Source organism: Terrapene carolina, unplaced genomic scaffold, assembly GCF_002925995.2.
Source record: "Terrapene carolina triunguis isolate 2854851 unplaced genomic scaffold, T_m_triunguis-2.0 Scaffold236, whole genome shotgun sequence".
Classification (NCBI taxonomy): domain Eukaryota; kingdom Metazoa; phylum Chordata; order Testudines; family Emydidae; genus Terrapene; species Terrapene triunguis.
In genome coordinates, this window is record NW_020664587.1 from 15,431,894 (window position 1) to 15,452,721 (window position 20,828).

A 20,828-nucleotide genomic window follows, 5' to 3' on the forward strand; every position below is an offset into this window, starting at 1 on the left:
AGACCCACTAACTCCTCATGGAAAACTTTGAAGTTACAATGGCTCCCAAACCTGATCTCTCTGGGGACTACACACTTGTAGTGTCTGTATTTCTGCCCCTTGCTATTATAGGGGGCAGCAAGGTCTAATGGTTAGGACAAGGGACTCACTGGGAGACCATGGTCAAATTGTATTTTTCTGTGCCTCAGCTAACTCCCCCGTAAAATGGAGATGAAACTTCATCACCTTTAGGTAGAACTTTCAGACTCTCAGCTGAAGCACAATATGTATACGCAAAGCATTATTATTGTTAGGACAAAGGATGTTTGTATTTCAGGTGGGGAAAATAAACAAGAACAGCTGAGTTCAAGGAGCAAGTCTCTTATCTGTTTGCAAACACTGTAGAGTTCTGTAAAAGTTATGTTGTCAGAGACTTAGGACTTCAGTTTAGTGGAGAACGAGTTCTGAGGAAAGCAGGATTCTGTTTCCGTGCAAACTTCCATCCCAGTGAACAGCAAAATACTCTCTGGATTAACAGTTTTCCAGAGTTTTCTGTAATATGTCAGCAGTCAGTCCCCTTCAAAGGACAACGTGGTTGTCGACTTTTGCTGATTGACACACAAATATGCCTGTCACAATTTTCTCTTGCAGCCATACAGACTTAGGCACAAGAAGGAACAAATAGCTGAGCTGAGCCTTAGGAGTAATTCAGTGAAGTGACAGGGTTTGTCATTTAAAAGAATGAGAAGGCAAGAAGCCACATCTCATTTTCAGCTTAAGGTCTGATGTACTGATCAGGAATTTTTTAAAACGGGTCAGCAATTTACCCCGTGGGCAGTGAAGATATTTTACTTGTCTGGACTGAGTTTTTGTTGTCTTGGGCTGCGAGACTGGACAACAAACTTGGTTTTCCTAGCCTGCACAGCAGTTCTTTAAAACAACGGTCTTCTCTGAGAGGTTGTCACACATTCATGAGAAAGAAGAATGTCCTCATTTTTGCTGAGCAAAAACAAGTCTCAGCAGAACATACTGCATTCGGCTCCTCATTTCTGACCCAGACCATACTGCCATGTGAACTGGAGAGAAGGACTACATTTGGATGCGAGAGACTTTCAAGATTTTCCCTATATAACAAGGCACTTATCTCGTTTGTCACTTCATCATCCCGTGCATTAGAGCTCCCAATGAAGTCTTACCCGTTGGTGGTTCAGGTAGGACAAATGCATTTAACTGAACTTCATTTTTTGGCAGGGTCACTTGGACATTGTTTCCTGCGGAAACTACCAGCTCCTTCATAACTGTGAGGGAGGGAGAATTACAGTGTTAAAAGGAACAGCAAAAAAAATTACATACATAAAGAGAACTTTGGCTTTGAGCTTGTGGAATAAAAGCCAGCTACAAAATGGCTGTATTTTGCTAACGTCCCATCACTTAGTGTCGTTTCGGGTTTCTGTCTAGTACTGAATGCAAAAACACTAATGGGGCTTCACAATTGTGAGGGAAGCCTAGAATTATTCAGTTACCTCCCTCTCTTTGGAGAGGCTGTGTAACTTCTGCTGCGTTTCTGAAGAGCTGAAATGGGACCCTCTTGCCCTGTACAGAGGCCTCTATTCAACCCGGTCTGGCAGGGATGAGAAGGACTCAGCAGATAGGTTTTCAGGAAAGAACCCAGCTGCTCTTGTATGGAAGGGGAAAGACTAGAGCTGCTATTTACTAAACTGAAATTTCAGATCTTTACAAATATATGAAGAATTCAAGGTATTCCCACCTGAAAAAATAAAAGCTTCTTGGAGGCTAACAGATTTTCTAATACAAGCTGCACACCTTCCGCTTTCATGCTGTTCTAACCCTAAATACAAGGGTGTGCCACTTACTTTGATTTTTCCTCTCATTTCCTAATCAGGAAGAAAAGATCAGTAGCATTTCTTATCCATTTCTTTCCAATGCTGACTCATAAGAACAGCCATACTAAATCTGACCAAAGGTCCATCTATCCCAGTGTCCTGTCTTCCAACAGGGGCCAATGCCAGGTGCCCCAGAGAGAATGAACAGAACAGGTAATCATCAAGTGATTCATCCCCTGTCGCCCATTCCCAGCTTCTGGCAAACAGAGGCTAGGGACACCATCCCTGCCCAGCCTGGCTAATAGCCCTTGATGGGCCTATCCTCCATGAACTTATCTAATTCTTTTTTGAATCCTGTTATAGTCTTGGTCTTCACAACATCCTCTAGCAAGGAGTTCCACAGGTTGACTGTGCATTGTGTGAAAAAATACTTCCTTTTGTTTTAAACCTGCTGCCTATTAATTTCATTTGGTGACCTCCTAGTTCATGTGTTATGAGAAGGAGTAAATAACACTTCCGTATTTATTTTCTCCACACGTCATGATTTTATAGACCTCTATCATCTCCCTCCTTAGTCGTCTCTCTTCCAAGCTGAAAAGTCAGAGTCTTATTAATCACTCCTCATATGGCAGCCATTCCATACCCCTAATAATATGTTTCCCTTTTCTAAATCTTTTCCAATTCCAATATATCATTTTTGAGATGGGGCGACCACATCTGCATGCAGAATTCAAGATGTGGGCGTATCATGGATTTATATAGAGGCAATATGATATTTTCTGTCTTATTAAGAAAGAGATAGATAATGATTCCCAACATTCTGTTTGCTTTTTTGACTGCCGCTGCACATTGAGTGGATGTTTTCAGAGAACTATCCACAATGACTCCAAGATCTCTTTCTTGAGTGGTAACAGCTAATTTAGACCCCATCATTTATATGTATAGAGAGATGAAAAGAGATGACTAATTTTGTTCTTAAAGGTGACTTGATAAGGGTAGAGGAAAACGGTATTTTTGGCCTTTTCTGTTTCTTTACTATGTACAAAGACCTGGAAAGGCAATTGCTTTTCTCAGAGTATTTTTTGCTCTCCCCACTTCTTTTTTTAAAAATCCGGAGGGGTGGGGGAGTGAGAAAAAACATTAAGAAAAATAAGAAATCTGTTCTTCCCCAAGACCTTATTGGGATCTCAGAGAGGTATACTGGAAGCTATTTTAAAAAGTTAGGGAGGCTGAATATTTAAACTCCCATCTATTTATTAGTTAAACAGTTAACCAAAGAAAACCAGAACAAAAGTTCTAAAAGAGTGATTAAAACTTCCTTCCCCTCTCAATTACTCAACCTCTTGCGATGTCATAATTCCACTAGTGCTCTAATCACACAGAGAGTGTCCCAAGGGAAAAGGAGATCTGGATTTCTAACAGAAAAAAACAAGTAGATAAAACCTCCAATCCTTTTTTGAAAATAACTTTTCAGGTCTTCTTTATACTTCATAAAGGAGCAGTGAGAAGCTAGCCAAATGTTTGCCTATGAAGGTCACTTTTAAGACATTTAATAATATATAAATTCCAACACTAGTGGAGGGAGGAATGTATTAAAAAAAGACTAGCAAACTGGTTAGTTCAGATAACCGATTGGCTTTCTGCCAAGTGTCGAAGTACATCGCATTTCCTTTCCACTGAGCCATCTGTTCCATTTTCAGGGGCAAAATATACCCTAAATTTACAAGAATTCAGCTTTGGGTCTTTCCAAGAACTGAATTTAGGGAATTTTGTTATACTGCAGCTAGTCACACTAGGTGAGCAACACACAGTGCCTTGTGTATATGCACAGATCCTCACAGAAGCAGCTAGTGAGTGAAGTTTGGTTTATCCTAGTGTTGTTTGTGGTTCTTTTGTTATTTTACACATTCTGTAATGATCACCTTTAGGAACACCGGTGTGAATAGAAACATGACACTCTGCTGCAGAGTGAGACATGGCTAATGGCCAAGTGTACGGTTTCTGCGTGACTGAACTATACGTTGACATTTCCGGGGGGGAAAGTCAGACCCCATTATAGGCAACCACCTTACAAAATAAAATGAGAGATTTCCACTCAGCTTGGTGGAGGGCAGAGTACTGTAGATAGCTGCTGAAACAAGGTTTCATGCCACTACATCTTGTGTCAGATCTCTAATCCCATTACAGTACCGGAGACATTATCACTCCTTCTGAGCTGCACTTGGAGAACAGATTCATTAGACATATAGAGATTTGCAATTCCAAATACAGGATCCCATCCCACAGCCTCAAGGTCTCTGCCAGGAGTCCCAATGGGGTGTACAGGGACTGTCATGGGCCTATACCAGAAGCCCTCAGGATGGTTTATGGCAGAGATAGGGAACCTGTGGCACATGAACTGATTTACAGTGGCACTCACACTGCCTGGGTTCTGGCCACCAGTCTGGAGGGCTCTGCATTTTAATTTAATTTCAAATGAAGCTTCTTAAACATTTTAAAAACCTTATTTACTTTACATACAACAATAGTTTAGTTCTATATTATAGACTTATAGAAAGAGACCTTCTAAAAACATTAAAATGTATTACTGGAACGCAAAACCTTAAATTAGAGTGAATAAATGAAGACTCAGCACACCACTTCTGAAAGGTTGCTGACCCCTGGTTTATGGTATGGGATCCATCCCCGCCCCCATGCCAGGTCCCCCAGGGTGGGCCAAAGGCTCCAACCGACATACGTATTGGAAGAGGCCCCCTCAATACTCTCTTGGAGAAACTGTATTCAGGTACTGTCCCACGGTGGTGGCTTTACTGTGCTTTAATGTCTCATCAGTCTCTCAATGGGATATTCTGGTTTTGGAAGGTGCTGCGGAGTACACACTCACCTGGCACTGGTGTAGGGGTGCTTGATGATGTGGCAGGGATAGCCTGGACTGTGGTAACGCTGTCATTGGTGGGAACACCGGTGGGCACAGCGGTAACGGTCTGCATCTTCATCGTGTTTTTCCCCAGCAGAGCACTGATCGTAGGGAGAATCTCCTCTAAAGAAAGAGGCTGGACGGAAGTGTTGTTTGACTGCTTGAGTTTCTCAGCTTTGCCAGTGGCAGTCAAACCCAGTGCTATGGGGCTGGAGAACGTAACCAGCACCGGGCGTTCTGACGTGGATGTTCCTGCATGAGCCTGGAAAGAAGAGAACGTCTCAGTCTCAAACTGGATGCCGATTTAGTTTTTAAACTCAAACTGACCCCAAATTCCCCTCAGTTCTGCACAGCATCAAATGTCTACAAGATAGTCACTCGTTCCTTCTAAAATTAGGGAGGAAGGAAGCCCCCCATACTTATTCTCCTATTGATAGGAAGCTTTGCAGCTCCCTCTCCTTTCTTCCAACACGGCTACTCTCTGTTTTTGCCCACCCTGCACTTCCCCCCGGCTCTGTCTCCAGAACAGCTAGGTTGTTTCCAGCTCAGCTGCATACAGCTCAGTCCCCTTAGATCTAAATACTTCAGCTATGGCGGCATATAAGGTGCTATGTCAGGCTCCATAGAAGATGCTGGGGTGCCTGCAACACTTAAATGAGCAGAGCACGCCAAAGACACTAAAAGCAGGGAACCAGATTTCCCTCCGGTAATTTGTCAGTCACATATTCCTATTTCTGAAGCTGTGATGTGGGCAGGTATGAAGGAGGAGGATTCTACCGGCATCTTTTTGATTTAAGAATCCCTCACTGCAGCAGGGAGTTATTGATTTTAGATCGCCCCTAAAAGAGACCACCTGTGCCTTGAACGACTGGCACTCCAACAGCTATATGAGTGTATGTCACAACACAAACTATTTGGGGAAGGGGATCCGAAAGCGTGTACACATCCCCCCTCTGCATACCATGCAGCATGAGTCAGTTTATTACAAATAATCAAAGCAGACGAACACAATTTCCTTTCTTTCATCAGAAATTCCTTCTACAGCACCTAGCTCCACTCTGGTTAGTAGCCTGCAGGGTAACTCCCGGACATTTCAACTTTAACTGGGTTTATCTGTAGAGTACATCTGCATAGCATATTTTGTTGAGCAAATGCTGTTTCAATAATATCTGCGGAACACTTAAAATGCAGCACTTCTCCATCTTTGATTTGGAACCGGTTTTGTAACTGAATTACCCCATCACTGACTCTATTGGTACAGTTGGGTCAAAAGATCAAACCAAAGAAAGGCACTCAGGACTTTAATACCACGTCACTGGCATTCAGTCTGGGCAATGGATGCTGCAGAAGTGCATTGCCACATGTCCTAGTAGCTAGATTAGGCTACAGAACCTTTTAACACCACTGGTAAAATCGAAGCCCTTGAACATACACACCGAAACAGCCAGCCAATGCTAATACCGGGGGAGGAAGCTCGGCCTTGTGGTTCAGGCTTTTCTGCAAAACACTCTCTCCTTGCAGTGTTGAGTACGTCACTTGTACCTGCTCTGTCTCAGTGTCCTGAGGGTGAAGAACTATATTTGTTCATGTGTTTAAAGTACTTTCAGTGCCATTAACAGAAGATACAAGGGTAAAGCACTATTAATATTATGTGCAAAGGAGGATTCTCTCCACTTTCTTACCAGTTAATGGGCTCTCATGCTTTGGTGAAGCTATAGATTCTTTGCACTAAAGAAGCAGGCAAATCTTGGGACATGCTACTCTGTAGCAGTCCTCATTAACAGTCTGAACATGGCCAGCAGGAGCTTCTGTTAACATGCACAAATAGGCTTCCCTAACTGCAGGGGGGGGGAAGAGGGGGAAGCGATAGATGGCACACATATTCCAATTCTGGCACCAGACCACCTAGTACATTAATCGGAAGGGGTATTTCTGATGGTTCTCCAGGCACTTGTGGATCACCGTGGGCATTTCACGGACATTAACACAGGCTGGTCTGGAAAGATGCATGACGCACACATCTTTCGGAACACTGGCCTGTTCAGGAAGCTGCCAGCAGGGACTTTCTTCCCGGACCAGAAGATCACTGTAGGGGAAGTCGAAATGCCCATTGTGATCCTGGAAGACCCCCCCTACCCCTTAATGCCGTGGCTTATGAAGCCATACACGGAGAACCTTGACAGCAGCAAGGAGCGGTTCAACAACAGGCTGAGCAAGTGCAGAATGCTCACTGAGCGTGCTTTTGGCCATTTAAAGGCCTGCTGGCGCTGCCTCTATGGGAGGCTGGACCTGGCCGATGACAATATACCTATGCATATGGCCACAGGCTGAATGCTCCATAATATTTGTGAAGGGAAGGGTGAAAGCTTCACTCAGGGCTGGACCGCTGAGGCTCAGTGCCTGGAGGCTGAATTTGAACGGCCAGAGACCATGGCTATTAGAGGGGCGCAGTGTGGGGCCATAAGGATCAGGAATGCCTTGAGGCAGCAATTTGAAGCTGAAAGCCACTAATATTTATTGCTGTGCTCGGGAGTGCAGTGCTTGTAATGCTAGGAGGTGATTGTGATTGGTGCAAACAATGCACTGTGAAGGTTTAAGAAAATTGACTGTTGCTTTGCAGGGCTCTGTTTGCTTTCAATTAATGGAATAAAGATTGCTTTCAAACCAAAACAATTCTTTTATTAAAAAACAACAACTGGAGGAGAGAGACAAACAAAAAAGCACATCAGCACTGTGAGGGACAGGGGGAAGGGAGGGTCCCAGGAGGAGGTGGGGTCCTGGGAAGATTTGTGTATGTCCAGGTATCATATGCAACCTTGTCCTTTGGAGTACAGTGCAGCGGGTACTGTACTTCAGCAGGGCTAAACTGCAGAGAGCTGGGTGTTGAGTGCAGTGGGTACTGGGAGTCCACAGGGCTGGACTGCGATGGGGCAGGAGTGGAATGACGCAGGTATAGACTGGAGTCAGGAGGTGGATAAGAGTGTGTTGGCGGTGTCTGGGGGGTGCATGGGAAAGAGTTTTGCGACAGCGGCTTTAGGGGAGGGCTGGCATGCAGCTGCTCAGTTTGCAGTGCTAGCAGCGCCTGGAATGGGTCTGCTTGGCGCTCCATAATCTTTAAGAGCCGTTCCGTGGCTTCGTACTGGCGCGCTGCATTCTCCTTTTGGTCCCTCTTCTCGCTGTCTCGCCACTCCTTCAATTCTCGTTTTTCGTCCGTGGAGTGCATCATGACATCATGCAGAAAGTCTTCTTTAGTTCTTCATGGCCGCTTTCTAATTCTGCGCAGCTGTTCAGCCGGCGATAACAAGAGGGAGGCTGGGCCCCCAAGGTCATGTGTGTGAAGCCAAAATGCAACATTTTACAGAAGCAGTATTGTTTGCAACACACAGACCACTGATTCAGTGATTTAAAACACAGCCACTATTCACAGACCTGTCACTAACTGGCTTACCCCAGGCAAGCACACATGAGCCACAAGATCCCCCCAAAATGGTGAGTAACTACAGGGGCAGGGGAAATCAGTGTTCCAGGACCGTACTGTACACTGGGCTCTCTTGGGGAGAGCCAGCATTGGGGGTGGGGCCTTATAATCATTACTGGCCCCACATTTTCCACAGGCTGTGTTCATTATGGAAGATATCTCGCTGCTGAGGGTGAGCAGGGAATCAAGGGAGGGTCTTCTCCAAGACTGTGGCTTCTGCCCTGGCCCTTATGCGACTCGCCTGTGTGCAGCAATGGTCCCCCTCCCAGTGATGGTAGAGTGGTGCGTGAAAGTTACCCTTAATGGGGCAAGAAACAAAGCAGCTCTGCCAAAGAACCTGTGGCAGCGGATTGCCCAGTATCTCCAAGAGAGTTTTGTGGAGATCTCTGAGGCAGATTCCCGTGAAGTGAGGGAGTCAATCAACACCCTGTTCCGCTGCTCAGACTAGGCATGTGGTGGTATGCACATCATACAGACAGAAGCCTACTTTCTGCAACCCTCCTGCCCCCAACAACTCGCTTCAGTGATTCCCAAAATCAAAGTCACTTACCAGGGGCCTCCTCTCCTGTTTGCATTTTGCCAAGCTCCAACACTGGCTAGCCTCCTCCGGGGCAGAGAAGAGCTCCTGGCTGCATGCATCGCTGACCTCCAAGTCATCCTCTGCCTCTGGGTTCCACTCCCCCTCCTCGTCCAAGATTTCCTCCTCCTGGCTCGGTCCACTCTCAACTGGCACGCGAGCCACCGAAGTATCCACAGTGGCCTTCGCAGTGGAGGTGGGGTCGCCACCAAGTATCGCATCCAGCTCTTTGTAGAACCGGCAGCTCATAGGCGTAGCACCGGAGCGGTGGTTTGCCTCCCGAGCCTTGTGGTAGGCGTTCCGCAGCTCCTTCACTTTGACCCTGCACCGCAGCGTGTCCTGGTCATGGCTCCTTTCTGTCATGCATCGTAACATCATAATTCCTATTGCTGGAGTGCAGCTGGGACTGCAGAGCCTCCTCTTCCAAATGCTGATGAGGTCCAGCAGCTCAGCAATGCTCCAAGCAGGAGATCACCTGGTGCGTGGAGCAGGCATGGTCACCTGGAAAGATGCGCTGAGACCACTGCATGTGTCACTGAGCAAACAGGAAGGGGACTTTCAAAATTCCCAAGCAATTTACGGTGTGGGGCTCCTGGTTGGTCACCTGAGGGCAGGGCAGTAGAGTTCAAATCGATGACCAGAGAGGCGAGAACAGGCATTGTGGGACACCTCCCGGAGGCCAATTGCAGCGCTGTAATCAACCAGGTGTCTACACTGGCACCGCGGCACTGTAGCCCAGGCGCAAAAAGCTGTACGCCTCTCATAGGGGTGTTTTTTTACAGCATTGCAACGGTGCAGTTTCTGCGCACCAAGTGGCTTAGCAGTGTATACAGAAACTTGCCAATGTAGACAAGGCCTGAGAGAGGCAAGAAACGTTTAAGGTCAGCTGTAGTGAAGTCTCCCCAGAAGTCAGGTGCATATGGAATGGGAGAATGAGATCACTGTTTAAGTCTCAATCTCTTATGAAATGCTAGAGGAAGGAAAGGTTTCAGGCGGACCAGAAATACTGCAATATTGCAGGAGAGAGAGAAAACAAAGGGAAACTCATGAGTCACTCTTAAGTAGCATGAGGTTCTGGGAGATCAAACATTTGCAAATGCAAAGTTAAACCACAATGTTGTTTCACACACACCTGGCTCTGGAATTCTCAGTGGTGTCCTTTGGCTCCACTCCACATCCTGCTCTGCAAGCTGGTGGCTGATATCAATCACAGTACTACCTAGCACCATAAGATTTGCATAGCTGGAGTGGAACAGATTCTCTTAATTTTCCAAAGCCAGAATGTAACTACAGGAGAAAGGAGCCCACTGCAATAATCCCAAATCCTTGAAATATGACAAGAGATATTCAAGCAACGTAGCTTCCTAACGTATGATTCACTCTGCAACACCACTCCTATTAGGGACTCTACAATGCCTATGATCAGACCCTTTGCACATATAACAAAGAGCACCTAGTATTTCAAACACGTCTATTTCTGTTTAGATCAGACATCTGGAAATACTGTACTGACTTCCTGTTTTTTTTTTTTTTAATAGAAGCCCAAATGATCCTCATTTATCCATTGCTAATGGAAACCCTTATGGACTTCAGAGTATGAAAAAATGAGTCTTAAAACAAAAATAAAAATTACGACTTCAGATCAGTTACAGAGCAAAGCTGATCTGAAGATACATGACAAAATAGTATAGGTCTGTAGAGTAACATGCTGAATTGCTCCAGAATTCAACACACTTCTTATAGAAAACTACTTAATTTATTTTGTGGGTAAACCAGATATATTATGGGTAACTGACTCCAACACCCATGCACTCCCCTGCCTTTTGCTGGTTACTTCACACCCACCAGACATCTCTCCTTCTTACCTCTCACTTTTATGGTGCGTATTATACGGGACAGGAAGCAGTCTGCCTGTCATCTTTTTTCCAAGAGCCAAAGGGCTAATGAAATCAAATCAAATCCTACCCCAATTCAGAGTCAAACTACTGCCTCGTCTCCCTGCAAAGAGGCTGAAAGCACATTTCTGAAGTGCCTTCTAAGTGTTCTTAATATGAAGCCTGCATAATAAATGACAGCCAGAAGGATGTTCAACTGATGAAAGTTAAGACTGACACTAGCAACAGACAGTCCATTCACGTCCCCATTTCGTTCCATACACTTACCCCTAGAGAGCCGCTACCAGCTGGATCACTCAGTCCACTCACACTATGGCTCTCAGGAGAGGCAGGGCTTTTGTTTTTCTGTTCTCTTGAGTCCGTTCCATTTTGCAGGGAAGTTTTCTCTCGAGTTGCATGGTCACTGGGAACATCCCTCAATGAAGGCCTAGGTTCCGGGTTAGCCTTTAGACCAATATTACTCAAGCTGCTCTTAGATGCGCTGTCCAAGGTACTGGCTGGCAGATTTTCAACATTCCCCCTGGTGGGGAGATCTGTTATATCCCTTTTCAGCAAGCCCCTCCGAACATTTGTCAAGTGCTGTTTTTGTGTCAACAGCTCCCGGAAGGACCTTCGCAGTCTCTTTTTGGCTTGGACTGGCGTGCACCAATCCAACAACTTGTGAAGCAGAGTCTCCACCTCGCCTTCACGTTGAGAGCTTAAGGAGTGCTCTGTAGTTTTCGATTTCTTTAGAAACACCAAAATGGAACCTGAGGAGTCAGTCCTGCTTGCCTGACACTGATGGGGAATCATGCAGTTCACCTGGAGACACATCTTTTCCAACAGCCAAAAGGCATCACAGCTGGGGCTCTGGCAGCAAGCAGCCTGACATGACTGGGCAGTGTGAAATCCCTCCACAAGCTGTAGCTGGTGATCTCTCCATGATCTCAAATAGCCACCAAACAGGATCTTCTCTGGCTGGCACACGGCTCTATTCCAGTTTGCATCTGGGAAGGAGGCAGAGTGGAAAAGAAAAGACAATTCAAAATGCTGTAAAGTGACTAACAGTTAATCCTTAGCACTGCCAAAGAGTATTCAGAGTACAGGAGTGGGGTCAGAGCAAGAAACCAGAAGGCAGGACTCCTGGGTTCTAGAACTTGCTCTACTGACTGCATATGACCTTAGGCAAGTCACTTCACCTCTGTGCCTCAGTTTCCCTCTCTAAATCCTAATGGCAACTTCCTCAATTCATAGGGTCATCATGAGGTTAAATTCCTTTGCTTGTAACTCTCTGGAAGGTATCACAGAAGGGCAAAGTAATGCTAGGCAGCACATCTAGTTTCTGATAGGAGCTGGAGTTGCCTCAGTGCTCAGTTTGGGCTGGTAAGTCCATCTCTCTATACCGAGGCCCCTTTTGGATTAAAAAACTCCCACAGCACATAGATACAAATGTTATTTGTCACCAAAGGCATCAGAATCAAGCTTTCCCCCACCAGCTATGGGCTGCACCAACGTAACAGCAAAACCCTGTAGACTGAGCAAAGCTGAGTACATCACTTTTGACAGCTGACGTATAAAAGCAGCTTCTATTATTTTAAGGATCCCTGGGTTTTTAACTCCCCACCCATTTGATTTTCTAAAAGACCATTTTACTTAAAAAGTTAGAACTCAGAAGGGGATTTTATAAATCGTCATGTCAGGCAACGTGGTGACAAACCAAGCTGGGGGGATAACCTGGCCAGGCCACCGCTCCGTGGAGGATGCAGCCATGTTCCAGAGATTCTTGTCAAAATGAGGGAACTTCAACCACAGTAACTAGTGCTGAGTTCTGAGACCTCAGCAAAGCACGGGGTAGAAAGAATTGAAATGACCTTTCATTCTCAACCCAGTTGATATCTGCTTTGAGTAAAAATGTGGACAGTTGAGTTATGAGAAGCAGTGTGGTCTAGTGGTTAGACCAAAGTCAGGAATCTTGGGTTCCATTCCTGGATCTGCTGTTAACTTGCTGCATAACCTTGGATTCACTGCTCAATCTCGGTGCCTCAATATATGCTTCTGCAAAACAGCATTAGAGTTTACTGAGGTCACAGGTGCATTAAGGCTATAATAATGTTTGTAAAGCACCACATAAGTATTAATAAGATTAATACTCTTTTTTGCATCTCGAAATGAAGACGTACACACTCCTGTCCCTCACCTTCTGAGGTGCGTGACCTGTTGCAAACAGATTCAGTTCTGGCAATAGCCCTGTAAACATTTTAAACACATGGGGGGGGCTCTTCTGTATCCAGATCTGCCTGCATGCTTATATATGGTAGATCAGTGTATAAGGGCTCTGAAGCCCAAGTCAATGCAAAGTTGCTTTCCTGCTGCAGATACTTTGCATAAAGAATGTTTAGGTTGGCTGACTGCAGCACAAGCCTTGGCTAATGAGATGTTCTAACCTTGTACTGAAGAGACTAAATATTTTAAGTTTAGGTTATCAGCCGCACAATGCACCTTGGGCCACTGAGTTCTTTCCCCGTTGTCAGCCCCATTGAGTCCACTTGACAAGTACAATAGGTGCAAAATATTCAGTCCATCCACTATACCACTTCGCAGCGCGGTGACATCATCAACCATAAGTAACACAAGGAGACACTTGCTAAATTTTTCTAATAAAAATAAGCGTTACTATATAGCTTCATTTAAAAAAATAAGAAAAGAGAAGAAAAAGTTACAGCCAACATGAGAAATAGGTTTAGCTTTACATGACGTATAAAAATGTATTCAGGAGAGGTCATGTGTTTTTGTGGACTCAGAATGGGACTGGAAGCCAGATTCTCAAAGTCCTAATTCTGGCTGTGCCATGACTCTTTCTGTGGTCCGTGGAAAATCGCTTCATTTATCTGTGGCTCAGGTTCCCCACAGGGGAGCTATTACTTGCATAAATGTTGCAAAATTTACTCTTTCACAGAAGCAAACTTTTTAATTTAGAGAGTAAAGGTCTATTCTGATGAATAGGTAGAGAAGACATGTTGTATAGAGGTGCTGATTAATGCTCCATTAGACAAGGCCAAGATGGCGAGAAAATTCCCAGTTATGATTTTATTTGGAAGCAGTTTCTGAATGATTACTGGGAGCAGATGCATTTGTGGTGAATACTACTCCCACACCTCCTCCCTCGCCTCCTCTCCCCCATACACAAGGTAGTTTGGCATTCATGCTGCCTTCTTCTAGGATGTGTATTCTCTTGTAATAAGTGGTTGCCGCTTTATTGCAAGTACATTTGTGTGAAATTTCAATTAAATAAAACCACAGGAATCCCAGCTACAAACTCATGTGAAACAATCACTGCTCATGAGCAAGCGCAGGTTCCACTGTCTAAACAAAGTCGCTTGGTAATCTGAGAAGGATGTGGTATGGTTGTGTATCAATTGTTATCCGAGGACGGTCACATTTTCCTGTATGGGAGGGCGGTGACAACAGTTGAGTCAACAGCTTAAAGTCTGCATCTCTTCATTCAGAACAATGATTAAAACTGAAGATTAAAATATCATGGTAGGATTCAAACATAATATACTAGCCTGTCTAGAAGGCACTTTCTGTTAGAGAATAGTCTATTAGATTTAAACCAGCAGGCTCTGCAGTCTACACATACGGAGAAATTTATATACGGACCCCCATATGCCGGCTATTCACTTATGACTGAGGCTCATGCACAGTTTGCTGCTATGGGGAAAGGACCACATACTTTCAGAAAGCTACCAGCAGCTGAAAAGGTTTAGAGAGCGCATTGTTTGCTGGTAATGTGTATGGATTTCCAGGCTTTGGGAACAGGGTAAAGATGGCCAGGCAACATTCTTTGCTGAACTAGCTCTCTAATGTAGGTTGGCATCACATACAGAGGGCCAGAAACTTGTCACGGTCTTGGAACACCAAAGTGCTTCCCTCACCGAAGAGGAAACAGCTTCCTCTAGTGTACCATTTACATCATATAATATTGCTAAAAATGGTAAGGGGGCTAGCTTTTCACGAAAATGCATCTCAGGGACTCAACGTGCGTGTCAATTAACAACAGCGTAGTTAAGGCATGCAGAGGGAGAGCTGACAGCCAGCTGAACATATTTGAAGAGAATGGAGAGGAATTATGTAGGGTGATTCAAGGGAGCAAACAGTAATGGAATGAAATTGCGAAAGGGAAAATCAAGTACATCCAGAACAGTTCCACACAAGGGAAGGACCAGACCTCTTGTTGGGATAGCTCAGTGGTTTGAGCATTGGCCTCCTAAACCCAGGGTTGTGAGTTCAATCCTTGAGGGGGCCACATAGGGATCTGGGGCAAAATCAGTACTTGGTCCTGCTAGTGAAGGCAGGGGGCTGGACTCGATGACCTTTCGGGGTCCCTTCCAGCTCTATGAGGAAAGAAAGAAAATATACCTAATACTAAAACGGATAATCTACTAGAAAATATAGGATAGGGAACAACCCTACACTGGTCCCTCTCAGGTGTCGTGGCAGAACTTAGTACTGAAGATAACCAAGATTCTGATTTGATACAAAGGAGCTGCTGCAGCAGGTACAACAAAAATAATCCATTTATCCAAGTCCTTGCAGACTTTCACTTGCCTTGAAACAAACATACTGAGCAAAGTTAAAATACAAGTTGCTGCAGACACACCAGTGTTTATCAATTCACATCTAAGCCATGTTGGAATATTTCCAACAGCTGCAGGTGGAAACTTTTACTAAGACTTTTATAGGGAGAACAGCAGACTTGTAAGCAGAACTTCAATGTGAGAAACCTGCATTCAGAAGGTCTGATTTGGAAAAAATCCTAAGCAAAGACTCAGACCCCTCCTTGACGCAAAGCAATAAAATAAAGAACATGAGTAGCGTGTGAATCGATACTTGGAATTGCTCGGATATGGGTGGTTCGAGTCGGACGGAGTCATTTTAGCAAAGTCACCCATTGTGCTTCCCTGGGGGAAGAAAAAAAAAAAAAAGGGAGGCAAGAAAGTCTCATGGAAGTTGATTAAAACCACTTTGGCTTTAACTAGTGTAGCCCATAGGATTACTTTGCTAGCTATTATATCCTACTAATCCAGCCCGCCGTATCATAGAATATGTTTCTCTTTCTGAATTAATCCATTTCATACATGATCCTTATATTTTATCAGTAGTAATTCCTATGAATTTAGGATGTGTCGAGGCATATGATGTATTTCCTAATAATTATACATAGAATAAGTTTTGCTGAAATGCAAGAAGCCTACCGGCCTGTATCCGGTAAGATCTGCTAAATAACTAAAAGTTTAATCAGTTAAGAGTAAGTCAGCATAAAAGCTGGCAATCTTTGGCACAGATAGAAACGGTCCCTGAACTTTGGGGAACCAAAGAGAGGAACTACACACAACACTGAACAGGTTTATCCGGTGTCTGCAACCGGTTGGTAACTGCAGGGTATACCACAAACCTGGAAGTCGCCAGGAAAGCCTAGGTTGGCAGTTTTTGGAGTAAAATAATCCTTATTAATATGTAGAAAGTAAGTGTCATAATCCACTAACCTATAGGATAAGTGTACCCATAAACTTCTTAGGGTACGGCAATAAGATTTGGGTATAGTAGGTTGGGCCTGAATTATATAACCTCAGGATCCTATAAAGTACCATGTAAGGATATCTTAGGGGGCTTTTTCTTCTTTGTTCTCCTATATTCTATAGACTATATTTTTATCTACCTATCATTCTATCTTCTATCATGCTATCAGCTCAGCTTGTGTAGTATAGTATAACTACTCAACATTCCTAACTATTGGGGAAGCCAGAATCATCGTGTTATCGGGCACGCCAGGAGTAAGGCTGGTCCTTCACCTCCTATTACCGGGTCCTCAAGGAATGGTAAGAGTTTGTTAGGTTAAGGTACTTATAATAGGAATGCTACCACCAGGAGTTTTGGAATTCTTTTACTGCTTTGCAGTCATAAGTTTCATAGCATTATTCTTTTGTTAATCTCAATAAAGTTTTTATCAATTTGGTATTGTCCTCAGTGCAATTGTTTTTGCCAAGCACCCTGACAGTCCTCTCCCGACATAGAACTCTGAGTTCTCGGACCCTGTCGTCTGAATTGGACAAGAACCTATCGATCTTCTGGTCGGATGCGATCAGTGGCGAGCCATATCAACTAACCCATCAAATTCAGGTCAACGCTAGGGAAACAAATGAGCAAAGTGGGGAAATGTCTGAGATCTGGAACTTTCACTTTTTTGGGAGACAAGGCCTCCACAAACTGATTTCCATCTCTCTATGTCCTCCTGTTTGGACAACATACCATTTAGGCTGCAAGGGATCCGCTTTTAACGGGCTACACATTCCATCTTCCCCCTTCCTAACATATTGCTCCTTCCTGCCCTGGAACAGCATCAGCACTGTTGTCCCACTCTGTATCAGGCTATTCGTAACACCATGTCTATGCGGAGGACCCTTGGGAGTGCTGATTCTTCCCTCAATTAGACAGCATGCCTGTCACCACAGTAGCAACATGAAACACTCCTCTTCTCAGCTGGGACAAGGCACCGCCTTCTGCATGCTCGCCACCTCTATGGGAAACAGAAGATTTAGACTCAACCTTTGACCCCACGCCGCCACTCAAATTAGTGTTAGGAACCAGTATCTGTTTAAGTCCCAGTTGTCTCTCTGTGACTGGTCCACTCATCACTTGGGGCAACATCCCTCTCCAGCAGTGTGCCCGAAGAACTTCATAACTTGGTGATCACAAACTGTAAAGCTTGCCTGCCACCAATAGGTCTCTGAGGCTGTCCCTCTCCCCCTTCACGCAATTTAAAAACAACAAATATTTATTTTGGTAAGGTGAAAAAATTAATATAAAGAAAGCATCTGCCTGAGACCTTGTTTTTCACATTTCAGTCTGAAGCATTTTTTTTTAAATAACTAATGTATAACTAGAGGTTTTTGAATGGAAATGACTTGTATCAGCTATGTTTTAAGAAAGCCACCTGTTTAAACCTCGAGGACTCTACAATGTTTAAAGCAGCTTCAGAGGGCAATTATTAAAGCAGGTGGGATTTTCTTCTCCAAGTGGAGTAGATTAATACCTTTTCTTGAGGCTACGCAGCGAGGGGGACAGTCCATCATGGTTTTCATCTCTATTTCACATACAACTCCATTAGTTCATATTAGTTCAAGCCACACCCAAAACTAACATGAGGTTTGCTACTATCACATAGTTCACCCTGCTTGCGTGTTCTAGTCCTTCCCCCAACCTGTGTCTGATTAGACTGTAAGCTCCTCAGGGCAAGGACCACTTAGTACTCTAATTTGTACGCCACTCAGCACTATGGGGCCCCTTTCTTGGTTGTCCCTTAGACACTGCTGTAATAAGCATGATTAAGAATAATTTTATTAAAGTCTTTAAAATGTCATTTGTTAAAGAATCTAAACCACAGCGATTTCAACACAAGATTTTGCCAAAAACCAAAAAAATGGATGAATTCTAAAATGAGAGGGTACTAGGTACTATACAATATGATGGCTTCTAGTAAGATAGCACTTTTAAAAAAATAACCTATATGAAGACAACTATGAGTATTTACATGTATAAAAGGACACAAATTTATAGCTAAAATTTAGATTTAAACAATACATTCTGCAAAATCTACTAGTAATATCTGCATTACATTTTTTAATTCAATGAAGACAGCTTTCTTGGACGTTAACCTCTCTCAAACAGCAACCAGAAACCTAACCACTGAAGCACTGCGAACCACAAAAAGAAAGACTAGAAACCAAATATGAACAAAAGTTTTTTCATTGACCTACTTGCAGTGAAAACTGAATGGTGAAGATGTGGTATTGGTAATGTGCCAAAAAAAAAAAAAAATCAACTTTCAAATTAAGAAAGTGTTGAATTGTTGTTTAAAAACAAACAAACCAAAAAAAAAAACCCTAAATCTTGCAGAGAAGGAAACACAAGGATGATTTAAGAAATCCTAATAAACTATCATCTGTCATTTCTGGCTTTTATTGGGAGTTACCCACTAGCCAAAACTGGTTGTTAGTCTCCCCTTTATAAAGGCAGATAAAAGCCATAGGTGTACATTATAATTGCACAACTAAAAAGTTTGAGAATGAATGGCTGTAAGACTTGTTGTTTGAAAACTATTTATTTAATGGACCCATTCATAGGACTTTTGGATTAAATGAAGTGGCAGTAAATTGGAATATACAGGAAATAACTCCGAGGGTAACATGAAGTGTGATTCCAGCAGCTAGAGTCACTATAGTAAAGGTTATGTCAGCTTACCCATTATAAACCTCTCATTTCAGAGTGTTCTGTGTCATAAAAAAAATTTGCCTTAGGCTGAGACCTGACTTATGATGTTTAAATCACTGGAGCAAAATTTTATTATCAAATTTTGGAGGGGGAAAAAAAAGTCAGTTTGACCAATTTTTAGTCTGAACAGAGGAAAAAGCCTCAGTTTTCTAGTTTCAGGGTTTATTTATTGCAGTTATGTGACTTTGACTGTACAGGTGATTATTCCACATTGTAAACTACTGTGGTTCTTTCAAGTGTTTTTAAAAAGACAAGTTATTTCATCCTTAGATCAGGTACACACAGCTCGCACAACACACTACTTTGCCTATGGATTTTTTTAGCATGAAAAATTGAAGAGTGCATGCACAGATCAATGGATTAAAGGCTCCCTATCCTCAAAGCTCTGCAGATTAAGGACTCCCTAAAATAGACTAATGGCCTAAGGGATTGTTACAATGCCCCAGAGATAATGGGTCACTGGGAGATTACCTTACAAACCATGTCACTGTGCAAAGACTGACACACCCCAAAAAGCAGGCTCCCTGCCTCTCTGGCAAGGTCCTCTTGACTGCTGGAAACTTTATAACTTCTGTTTCTTTTAATGGATGACAAATTATGTGTTTTTCCCTAAAATATGAACACAAGAGTGTGAGTTACATATTAATAGTCTAATGATTCTGCATATTGTGTGTGGCTACTACAGGGATGGACACTTTAGAAATGAGAAACTGCGTTATACACAGCGATGCTTGTTATAGATGCAACTTAGACAAGCAGGGAAGTTGCGACAAGCAGAAGGCTACTACTCCATCCTTAACATTGCTTTCAACTTCCCTTAAAAGGGAACGGTTAGAAAATATTTCCTCGTCTCCCCCATGTAAAACGTTCATTCCCCTTCCTTCTCCACTCCAAAGAAAACAAGGGTTCTACATTTGGTAAAGATTTTTCAGGTAGAATGTGTGTGTTTTGAGGCAAGGGAGAAGGAGAATTCAAGTTTCAGTGCCTCTGTTTCCCTAGCTATTAAATGAAAATAATTCTTATCTACCTTTGTAAAATGCTCTGTGATCCTTGCATGAGAGAGGCAAACAAACATGAAGTGTCATGTGTTTCTTTGTTCTAACTATAATTCCTTGATGCCTTCTGCTGACCTGGGTCATGTTCAAAGCCACAAGTATAGGGAAACCTAAATTCCACATACTGGACAGCCACCAAAGTTACTCGTGTGAGAGAAGGGTTGGGTTGTTTTTTTTTTTTCGGTGCTAAAATTTGAAGTTTACCCCTGTCCTGAACTACAGTTTAACTGAGAGGGCTAGTAACCCAGCCCTGCAAAATCACCATGAAAATCTAGCAGCTAGGCACAGTCTCTCCTTGGTAAGCCTTATTCCAATGATAAAGGGAATTATATTTTTCTCAACTGTCCCAAGTAACTGGGTGCATGCAATTTTGCGACGATGCAGCAACTCTGCAGTTATGATATCAATCATTGAAAGCATCTGGTCACAGTGACCTCCACACAATCTAAACAGGGAATTATAGGTAAACCAAGTGAAGTTAAATTCTGCTCTAAAGATGTTAATGTTTTATTCAAAGGATGTGTTACTCCAAACAAATAGTCCATTCCCCCCAAATGGTAACTTTAATCTAAAAACAACCCAACTGAAAGGTGATTTTGTTCTCCAAATGTAGGGAGGAATGAAGAGGCTGTTTTATTTCCAACTTATTTTTAATGTCTTCCCAGCAAATGCAAATTGAAAATAAATGGGCAGCACGACTAGTGAAGGAAAACATCAGACAACAGAATTTGCTCTAAATCTGTTTTGGCAGCAACTCTGGGGTCACCCTCCAT

General features: G+C 43.4%; 1 protein-coding gene across 1 annotated transcript in view; it reads right to left on the reverse strand.

The window, feature by feature from the left end:
* KIAA0319L (KIAA0319 like) overlaps positions 1-20,828 on the reverse strand; it is a 51,799-nt gene that overhangs the window by 21,640 nt on the left and 9,331 nt on the right. The window contains exons 2-4 of the mRNA XM_029912662.1: positions 10,958-11,676; positions 4,708-5,002; positions 1,176-1,277 (exon numbers count right to left, since the gene is read on the reverse strand). Of these exons, the coding sequence (XP_029768522.1) occupies positions 1,176-1,277; positions 4,708-5,002; positions 10,958-11,676 (1,116 nt within the window). The remainder of the gene's footprint in view (positions 1-1,175; positions 1,278-4,707; positions 5,003-10,957; positions 11,677-20,828) is intronic.